Consider the following 10,133-nt stretch of genomic DNA (forward strand, 5'->3'; position numbering starts at 1 on the left):
GAGGCACCCCTGGGTGTATTTTTGGGGTATCCCGGGGGAGAATTTGTGGTGTCCCCAAGAGGGCTTTTGGGGTGTCCAGTGGGATTTTTGGGGTGCCCCGGGTGTGTTTCGTGGGTGTTCCCACAAGGGTTTTTGGGGTACCTCCAGTGGGATTTTTGGGGTGTCCCCAGGGGGGTATTGGGGTGTTCTGGGGGCGGGGGGGGATTTGGGTGTCCCCAGAAGAGTTTTTGGGGTGCCCCGGGGGCGGTTTGGAGTGTCCCGGGTATTTTGGGGTCTCCCCGTCGGTATTTGGGGCTCCCCCGGATATTTCAGGGCTCCACTGGTGTTTTGGGGTACCCCCGGGCGTTTTTGAGGTGTCCCAGGTGTGGTTTGGGGGCGTTTTGGGGTGTCCTGTTGCCGTTTCAGTGCCCCCTGGGTATTTTAGGGCCCCCCGGGTGTTTCAGAGGGTGTTTTAGGGTGTCTCGGGGGTGTTTTTGGGGCCCCCCGCGGGTGTTTTTGGGGTGCCCCGGTGCCGTTTTGGGGTGTCCCGGGGGTGTTTTTTGGGGCCCCCCCCCGGTGCTGTTTTTGGGGCCCCCTGCAAGTGTTTTTGGGGTGCCCCCGTTGGTGTTTTTGGGGTGTCCCGTTGCTGGTTTTGGGGCCCCCCGTTGGTGTTTTTGGGGCCCCCCACGGGTGTTTTTGGGGTGTCCCCGGTGCTCTTTTTGGGGTGTCCCCGTTGCTGTTTTTGGGGCCCCCCGTTGCTGTTTTTGGGGTGCCCCCGCGGGTGTTTTTGGGGTGCCCCCGCGGGTGTTTTTGGGGTGTCCCGGTGCTGTTTTGGGGTGTCCCCGTTGCTGTTTTTGGGGTTCCCCGATGTTGTTTTGGGGTCCCCCGTTGGTGTTTTTGGGGTTCCCCGGAGCCGTTTGGGGTCACTCGAAGAGGCTGGCGAAGCTCTGCCGCAGCGCCCGCAGGCTCTCGGGGGGGCCCTGCTCGGGGGCGGGGCTGCGGAATTTGGGGGTTCAGGGGGGGCCCGAGGGGGCGGGGCCGCGCCCCTCCCCCCCATCCCCGCCCCCCCCCCCCCGACTTACCTGGGGGGAGGGGCGCTGCCAGGTTTGGGGGCCAGCACAGGTTTGGGGGCGATGGGCGGGGCCTGCGGGCGGGGCTGGCGGGTGGTGGGCGGGGCCTGCGGGCCAGGAGGGCGGGGTGTGGTGGAGGAGGGCGGGGCTTGGGGCCGGGGCTGGGGAACAGATGGGGAGCGCTGGAGGCGGGGCTGGGGGGAGGTGGGTGGGGCTTGGGGGCGTGGCTGGGGTGATGTAGCCGGGCCTTGGGGGCGGGGCTGAGGGGCTGATGCAGGTGGGGCCTGTGGGCGGGGCTGTGAAGTGGGCGGCGCTTGTGGCCTTGGCTGAGGGGACACAGCTGGGCCTGGTGGGCGGGGCTGAGAAGTGGGTGGAGCTTGAGGACGGGGCTGTGAGGTGGGCGGGGCTTGAGGGCGGGGTTGGGACGTGGGAGAGGTTTGCGGGCGGGGCTGTGGGCTGGGTGGGCGTGGTTGAGGCCCTGATGCAGCCAGAGGCGGGCGGGGCTGTGAAGTGGGTGGGGCTTGCGGATGTGGCTGCGGTGAGCTTGGCGGGGTTTGTGGGCGTGGCTGAGCAGGGCTGGGCGGAGTTTGTGGACGCGGCTGCGGGGATGTGGGGCGTGGCTGGGGCGTGGCCGTTGGGGTTTGGGGGCGGGGCTGCGCAGCGAGTGGGCGGGGCTGGGCAGGGCCTCGAGGCTGGGCAGGGCCTGGCTGGGTGGGGCGCGGTGAAGCTCCACCCATTTGTGGGCGGGGCTGCCCCTGCGGCTGCGGGCGGGGCTGGGCGGGGCCAGACGGAGGTGGCGCACCTGGAGAGAAGAGAAACACCTGAGCGAGCGCGGCTTGAAGCAGGTGAGGTCTCAATTTGGGGCAAAATCCCCCAATTTTGGGGGCGTGGGGGCAGATATGGGGTGTCCCAGTGGTGGAAGAGGCTCCCCAAAATTTGTGTGTCTGAAATAATTTTAGGGAATTATTTTAAATTTAGCAAATTTTAGGATTTAGAACAAATTTGTGGAGGATTTTTGGGGAACCGGTGAATTTTCCAAATCCCTTTTTGGGGAAAATTCTCCCATTTTGAGCAAAAGCAGATCCCTGATACTTTAGGATTTAAATCCTCAAATTCCGGATTTTTGGAGGCTCCCGAAATTTTTGGGGGTCACTCACCCTGGGGCTGGGGTCTCTGCTGGGGGGGGGTCCCCGGCCGGGGGGTCCCCGAGGTCACCGACACCTGCACAGAAGGAGGGGGAGGGGTTCAATGTTGGGGGGTCCAGGAGGCACCTGGAGGGGATGGTGGGGGAGGGGCGGTTACCTGTGGGCGTGGCCGGGCAGGGGAGGGGCTGCGGGGGCGGGGCAGCTCCTCCCTCATCCGCTCCAGCACCAACTCCACGATCTGGGCCTGGTCCTCGGCCGCGCCCGGGCCCAGCAGCGGCAGCCACGAGCCCAGCACCTGCAGGTGGGCGGGGATCAGGTGTGGGCGTGGCCCAGGTGTGCCTCAGGTATCTCAGGTGTGCCCCAGGTGTCAGGGGTGGGTCCCCCCACGTGTATGTGAGGGTGCCAAGTGTCTTACGTGCATCCCAGGTGTGCTCTGGTTGAACCCAGGTACCCCCCAGCTGTGCCCAGGTGTGCTCAGGTGTGCCCAGGTGTCTCCCAGCTGTGCCCAGCTGTGCCCAGGTGTGCCCAGGTGTGCCCCAGCTGTGTCCCAGCTGTGCCCAGGTGTCCTCCAGGTGTGCCCAGCTGTCCCCCAGTGTGCCCAGGTGTGCTCAGGTGTGTCCCAGCTGTGTCCCAGCTGTGCCCAGGTGTGCCCAGGTGTGCTCAGGTGTCTCCCAGCTGTGTCCCAGTGTGCCCAGGTGTGCCCCAGCTGTCTCCCAGCTGTGCTCAGGTGTCTCCCAGCTGTGTCCCAGTGTGCCCAGGTGTGCCCCAGCTGTGTCCCAGCTGTGCCCAGCTGTCCCCCAGTGTGCCCAGGTGTGCCCAGGTGTGCCCCAGCTGTGTCCCAGCTGTGCCCAGCTGTCCCCCAGTGTGCCCAGGTGTGCCCCAGCTGTCTCCCAGCTGTGCTCAGGTGTGCCCCAGCTGTGCCCAGGTTGCCCAGGTGTGCCCGGTACCTGCACAATCTGCTCCTGCCCGTCTGGGCCCCTCACTGCCTCCACCCCGCAGATGTCCACGCCCCCAAAGAGGCCGGCGCAGGCGTCCACCCACGCCCGGTGCCTGCGGGAAGGGCGGGGCTCATTGGTCACGCCCACCATCATGGCCACACCCCCTCAGGCTGGGCAGCGCCTCGCCCAAACCCCCACACCTTCCCAAGCCCCTCCCTGTGAGAAAGCCACACCCTTTTCAAAATGGATATGCCCACAAAGGCACTGCCCCAACCACAAGCGGCTCTCATGGCCACACCTCTTTAAATGACCACGCCCATCCACACGACCATACCCCTTTTATAGCCCCGCCTCTTTTTAAATAGCCCCGCCCCTCCAGAATTACTCTCCAGTATTATCCCATCCCTTGTCACAGAGCTCTGCCCCTCCACCATAGCCCCGCCCCTTCTCGCCTAACCCCTCCGACCCCACATGAGCCCCTCCCAAAGCCACGCCCCTCTTAGCCCCGCCCTCTCGCGCTCACCTGGGGCTGACGGCGACCGGCTCCACCTTCGGCCCCTCCCCCGCCGTGTCCCCGCCCCCCAGAGACCACCTGGGGGGACACCGGGGTCAGCGGGGACCCCAAAATCCCCCATGGACCTGCCCCTCCCCCACTCCCACAGGCTCCACCCCTACACAGACCCCGCCCAGGCCAAGGCCCCGCCCATTCCTGCAGACTCCACCCCAGTCCCCCCAGTCCCATTCCCAGTCCCATCTCCAGTCTCCCCAATCTCCCCAGCCCCCCCAGTCCCCCCAGCCCCATTCCCAGTATCCCCAGTCCCCCCCAGCCCCATTCCCAGTATCCCCAGTCCCCCCCAGTCCCCCCAGCCCCATTCCCAGTATCCCCAGTCCCATTCCCAGTCCCCCCAGCCCCATTCCCAGTCCCCCCAGCCCCATTCCCAGTATCCCCAGTCCCCCCAGCCCCATTCCCAGTATCCCCAGTCCCCCCAGCCCCATTCCCAGTCCCCCCAGCCCCATTCCCAGTCTCCCCAGTGCCCCCAGTCTCCCCATTCCCAGTGCCCCCAGTCTCCCCAGCCCCTTTCCCAGTCCCCCAGCCCCATTCCCAGTATTCCCAGTCTCCCCAGTGTCCCCAGTCTCACCGCAGGGCCCGGTACTGGTCCCCGATCCTCTGCACCCGCAGCCGCTCGGTGCCCGCGGGGCTCCCCCGCAGCAGCGCCCCTGCCCGGGCCCCGCCCATGGCCGCGGCCACCGCCCCCAGCACCTGCGGGGAGCCCACGCGCACCTGGGACAGGTGAGGGACAGGGAGACAGGTGAGACAGGGACAGGGGAGATAGAGACAGGTGAGATTGATGGGACAGGTGAGACAGGTGAGGGACAGGTGAGACAGGTGAGATAGAGACAGGGGAGACAGGGGAGAGAGGGACAGGTGAGAGAGGGACAGGGGAGACAGGTGAGAGAGGGACAGGTGAGATTGATGGAACAGGTGAGGGACAGGGAGACAGGTGAGAGAGGGACAGGGGAGACAGGCGAGATAGGGACAGGTGAGATTGATAGGACAGGTGAGACAGGTGAGAGAGGGACAGGGGAGACAGGTGAGGGACAGGGGAGACAGGTGAGATAGAGACAGGTGAGAGAGGAACAGGGGAGACAGGTGAGGGACAGGTGAGATTGAGGGACAGGTGAGGGACAGGTGAGGGACAGGGGAGAGAGGTGAGACAGGTGAGACAGGTGAGATAGGGACAAGTGAGATTGATAGGACAGGTGAGACAGTTGAGAGAGGGACAGGGGAGACAGGTGAGATAGAGACAGGTGAGATTGATAGGACAGGTGAGACAGGTGAGAGAGGGACGGGGAGACAGGTGAGGGACAGGTGAGACAGGTGAGATAGGGACAGGTGAGACAGGTGAGATAGAGACAAGTGAGATTGATGGGACAGGTGAGACCGGTGACACAGGGACAGGTGAGATTGATGGGACAGGTGAGACAGGTGAGATAGGGACAGGTGAGATTGATAGGACAGGTGAGACAGGTGAGAGAGGGACAGGGGAGACAGGTGAGGGACAGGGGAGACAGGTGAGATAGAGACAGGTGAGAGAGGAACAGGGGAGACAGGTGAGGGACAGGTGAGATTGAGGGACAGGTGAGAGACAGGTGAGGGACAGGGGAGAGAGGTGAGACAGGTGAGACAGGTGAGATAGGGACAAGTGAGATTGATAGGACAGGTGAGACAGTTGAGAGAGGGACAGGGGAGACAGGTGAGATAGAGACAGGTGAGACAGGTGATGGACAGTTGAGAGAGTGACAGGGGAGACAGGTGAGATAGAGACAGGTGAGATTGATAGGACAGGTGAGACAGGTGAGAGAGGGACGGGGAGACAGGTGAGGGACAGGTGAGACAGGTGAGATAGGGACAGGTGAGACAGGTGAGATAGAGACAAGTGAGATTGATGGGACAGGTGAGACCGGTGACACAGGGACAGGTGAGATTGATGGGACAGGTGAGACAGGTGAGATAGAGACAGGTGAGATAGGAACCACACCCACACAGAGCCACACCCACTGAGCCGCACCCAATGCCACGCCCACATTAAGCCACACCCACACGCAGAGCCACACTCTGCTGGTCACACCCACATTGAACCACACCCGCACTGAGCCACGCCCATCTCAGGCCACGCCCAGCAGAGGCCCCGCCCTATCCCACTCACCTGTCCCACCCCAGCGGGGGCGGGGCTGAGCGTCACCGTCATGGGGAAGGTGGGGGCGGTCAGCTGGGGACACCAGTGACACCAGTTAGAGACCAGTTAGAGACCAGTAACACCAGTTAGAGACCAGTGACACCAGTTAGAGACCAGTGACACCAGTGACACCAGTTAGAGACCAGTTAGAGACCAGTGACACCAGTTAGAGACCAGTGACACCAGTGACACCAGTTAGAGACCAGTGACACCACGCCCAGTCCCTCCCAGTCCATCCCAGTTCCCTCCCAGTTTATCCCAGTCCCTCCCAGTCCCATTCCAATCCTCTCCCAGTCCTTCCCAGTCCCCCCCAGTTCCTCCCAGTCCCCCCCAATCCCTTCCAGTTCCCTCCCAGTCCATCCCAGTCCATCTCAGTCCCTCCCAGTCCCTCCCAGTCCCATTCCAATCCTCTCCCAGTTCCTCCCAGTCCCTCCCAGTCCCCCCCAGTCCATCCCAGTTCCTCCCAATGCTCACCAGTCCCCGGGGCCGGTTGCAGAAGCGCTGGGGCACCAGTGGAAAGGCCTCATGGCCCAGTTCCCGCTGCAGCCGAGCCAACTGGGCAAACTGGGAGCAACTGGGAATGTCAGGGACCAGCCAAGCCCCTGCCCGGTGCTCCCAGTCTGCCCCAGTATCGCGCCCAGTTCCCTCCCAGTTCATTCTGCGCCCTCCCCAATCCCCTAAATCCTCTCCCAGTTCCCTCCCAGTCTCCCCAAATCCCATCCCAGTCCCTCCCAGTCTCCCCCATTCCCTCTCCCAGTCCCTCCCAGCGCTCCCAGTTCCCACTCCCAGTCCCCCCAACCCCCCCAGTCCATCCCAGTTCGCTCCCAATCCCCCCAAAATCCCCTCCCAGTCCCCCCCAAATCCCCTCCCAGTGTTCGCAGTCTCTCCCAGTGCCCCCCCAGTCCCTCCCAGTGCCCTCCAAATCCCCTCCCAGTGCCTCCCAGTCCATCCCAGTCCCCCCATTCCGTCTCCCAGTCCTCTCCAATCCCCTCCCAGTCCCCCCAAATCCCTTCCCAGTCCCTCCCAGCGCTCCCAGTTCCCCCTCCCAGTCCCCCCAATCCCCCCAGTCCATCCCAGTTCCCTCCCAGTCCCCCCCAAATCCCCTCCCAGTGCTCCAAATCCCCTCCCAGTCTCTCCCAGTGCCTCCCAGTCCCCACCAAATCCCCTCCCAGTGTTCCCAGTATCTCCCAGTTCCCTCCCAGTTCCCCCCAAATCCCTTCCCAGTCCCTTCCAGTCCCTCCCAGTCCACCCATTCCGTCTCCCAGTCCTCTCCAATCCCCTCCCAGTCCCCCCCAAATCCCCTCCCAGTCTCTCCCAGTGCCTCCCAGTCCCCACCAAATCCCCTTCCAGTCCCTCCCAGTCCCCCCCAGTCCCTCCCAGTCCATCCCAGTCCCGCCATTCCGTCTCCCAGTCCTCTCCAATCCCCTCCCAGTCCCCCCAAATCCCTTCCCAGTCTCTCCCAGTCCCTTCCAGTCCCCACAAATCCCTTCCCAGTTCCCTCCTAGTCCCTCCCAGTCCCTCCCAGTGCCCCCCAAATCCCCTCCCAGTCGCTCCCAGTGCTCCCAGTGCTCACCAGGCAGGGGGCGTGGCTGAAGCCGTACAGGGTGGGCAGGGGGTCGCTGCCGGGGACCCCCCCCAGGTGCAATCCCACCAGGAGCCGCCGGGGGGCGCCCCCCGCGCCCCCCTCGGGCTCCTCCCGCACCAGCACAAAATCGGGGCGCACCTTCCTGGGGGGAGGGGAGAGCTCAGGGGGTCCCCAAATCCCCCCGACCACCCCCCACCAAAAAATCCCAAACCCTGAAATCCTCAAAAATTAAAAAAAAAAAAAAATCTGATATTTTTTTCCCCCGAAAATTTTGGGGTTTCACCCTAAATTTGAAGGTAAAAATCCCCCCTCCCCCCACTCCCCGCACCCCCAAAATTTGGAATTTGTGCCCCCAAAACGGCCACAAGTCCTCACCTCAAAGTTCAACCCCTAAAATCCCCCCCGCTAATAAAAAAATCCATTAAAAAATAAGATTTTTCCCTAAAATTTTGGGTTTTCACCGTAAATTTGAGGGGAAAATGGGTAAAATCCTCCTCCCCCAGCACTCCAAAATTTGGAATTTGTGCCTCAAACGCCCCCCGGGTCTTCCTTTGAACCCCCAAATTCACACCCAGAACCCCAAATTCAGTGCCAAAAATGAGTGGGGGCAAACCAAGCACCCCGAAATTGCTGAGGGAACCCCAAAATCCACCCCAAAATAAGGGAGGGGCAAACCAGCACCCCAAACTCAGCCCTAAATCAAGGCGGGACCCCAAAATTGAGGAGGAGACCCCAAATTCCACCCCAAAATTGAGGAGGGGACCCCAAATTCTACCCCAAAAGGAAAAGGGAACCCCCAAACTCCACCCCAAAAAGGAGGGGACCCCAAATTTCATCTCCAAAATAAGAGAAGGGACACCCAGTACCCCCATTTTAACCCAAAATTAAAGAGGGGGCCCCAAAATTCATCCCCAAACAAGGGGGGAACCCCAAATTCATCCCTAAATCGAGGAGGTGACCCCAAAACTGGGGGAGGACCCCAAATTCAGCCCCAAAAAGGAGAAGGGAACCCCAAATAAAGCCCAAAATTAGGGAGGGGACCCCAAATTTCTGCCCCAAATTCGGGAGGGGGACCGAAATTCCGTCCTAAAATAAAGGAAGGGACCCCAAATCGGAGAAGAGAACCCCAAATTCATCCCTAAATTGAGCAGGTGACCCCAAATCCAGTCCCAAAACTGGGGGAGGACCCCAAATTAAACCCAAAATTAAGAAGGGAACCCCAAATTAAACCCAAAATCAAGGAGGGGACCCCAAATTGGAGAAGGGAACCCTAAATTCAGCCCCAGAAAGGAGAAGGGAACCCCAAATTAAGCCCCAAATAAGGAGGGAACCCCAAATTGGAGAAGAGAACCCCAAATCATCCCTAAATTGAGGAAGTGACCCCAAATCCAGTCCCAAAACTGGGGGAGGACCCCAAATTAAACCCAAAATTAAGAAGGGGACCCCAAATTAAGCCCCAAATTAAGGACAGGACCCCCAAATTAAACCCAAAATTCAGAAGGGAACCCCAAATTAACCCAAAATCAAGGAGGGGACCCCAAATTGGAGAAGGGAACCCCAAGTTCAGCCCCAAAAGGAGAAGGGAACCCCAAATTAAACCCAAAATTAAGAAGGGAACCCCAAATTAAACCCAAAATTAAGGAGGGGACCCCCAAAAAACCCCCAAATTAAGGAGGGGACCCCAAATTAAACTCAAAATCAAGGAGGGGACCCCCAAATTAAACCCAAAATTAAGGAGGGAACCCAAATTAAACCCAAAATTAGGAAGGGAACCCCAAAATAAACCCAAAATTAAGGAGGGGACCCCAAATTAAACTCAAAATCAAGGAGGGGACCCCCAAATTAAACCCAAAATTAAGGAGGAGACCCCAAATGAAGCCCCAAATTAAGGAGGGGGACCCCCAAATTAAACCCAAAATTAAGGAGGAGACCCCAAATGAAGCCCCAAATTAAGGAGGGGACCCCAAATTTCCTCCCCGGATTTGGGGGGGGTCCCAGCTCGTACCTGGAGCCCCCCGGGCGGGGTCGATGCTGACGCTGAGGGCGCCGTGGGTGGAGGCGGCCAAGGAGAGCTCCGAGAACTGGGCCTGGGGGACCCCAAAATCCAGGGGGGGACACCCCAAAAACCGCCGGGGGCCCCCCAAAACCTCCCTGGACCCCTCAGTCCCGCCCCAAACCTGGCCAGGGCCCGGATCGGGTTAAAAAAAGAGATTTTTAGGAAAAATTCAGATAAAGGGAGGGGTTTAAAATTTGCTGGAATTTAAAAGGCGGTGCCCCAAAAGTTTGTGGTGAACCCCCAAAGTGGAGGGAGGAATTGGGGGGGGAGTTAGGGACCTGGACCCCAAAATCTCCAGGGAGCCCCAAAAATCTTTGAATTGAAACAAGAAAAGATTTCGGGGCACCACAATGTTTCCCTCAAGGGACCCCAAAATTTCCTCAGGGGACCCCAAATCCTCCCCAAACCCGAACCCCAAAACTGTGGAGGAATGAGGGGGTTCAGAGCCCCCCAAAATTTGGGCCAGGCCCCCAAAATCCAGGGAAATCCCAAATGCAGAATCCCCAAAATTCTCTCAGGACCCCCCCCCCCAAAACCACCCGAACCCCAAAATCGGGAGTGACCCCAAAATCTTTCGGTGGACCCCAAAATCTGAGGGGACCCCAAAACTTGAGAGGACCCC

The 10,133-nt window shown here is 60.6% G+C and overlaps 1 protein-coding gene across 1 annotated transcript in view; it reads right to left on the bottom strand.

Annotated features, from left to right (window-relative positions):
* Positions 1-902: 902 nt before the first annotated feature.
* The window catches only part of SYN1 (synapsin I), a gene marked incomplete at both ends in the record, with an annotated part of 9,524 nt that continues 293 nt past the window's right edge, over positions 903-10,133 (bottom strand). Inside the window, 13 exons of the mRNA XM_084224036.1 lie at positions 903-975; positions 1,062-1,210; positions 1,297-1,625; positions 1,783-1,851; positions 2,207-2,270; positions 2,352-2,489; positions 3,142-3,244; positions 3,656-3,724; positions 4,272-4,414; positions 5,841-5,903; positions 6,345-6,434; positions 7,444-7,667; positions 9,461-9,542. Of these exons, the coding sequence (XP_084080162.1) occupies positions 903-975; positions 1,062-1,210; positions 1,297-1,625; positions 1,783-1,851; positions 2,207-2,270; positions 2,352-2,489; positions 3,142-3,244; positions 3,656-3,724; positions 4,272-4,414; positions 5,841-5,903; positions 6,345-6,434; positions 7,444-7,667; positions 9,461-9,542 (1,596 nt within the window). The remainder of the gene's footprint in view (positions 976-1,061; positions 1,211-1,296; positions 1,626-1,782; positions 1,852-2,206; positions 2,271-2,351; positions 2,490-3,141; positions 3,245-3,655; positions 3,725-4,271; positions 4,415-5,840; positions 5,904-6,344; positions 6,435-7,443; positions 7,668-9,460; positions 9,543-10,133) is intronic.

This window comes from Fringilla coelebs, assembly GCF_963513975.1.
Source record: "Fringilla coelebs genome assembly, chromosome: 33".
NCBI lineage: Eukaryota > Metazoa > Chordata > Aves > Passeriformes > Fringillidae > Fringilla > Fringilla coelebs.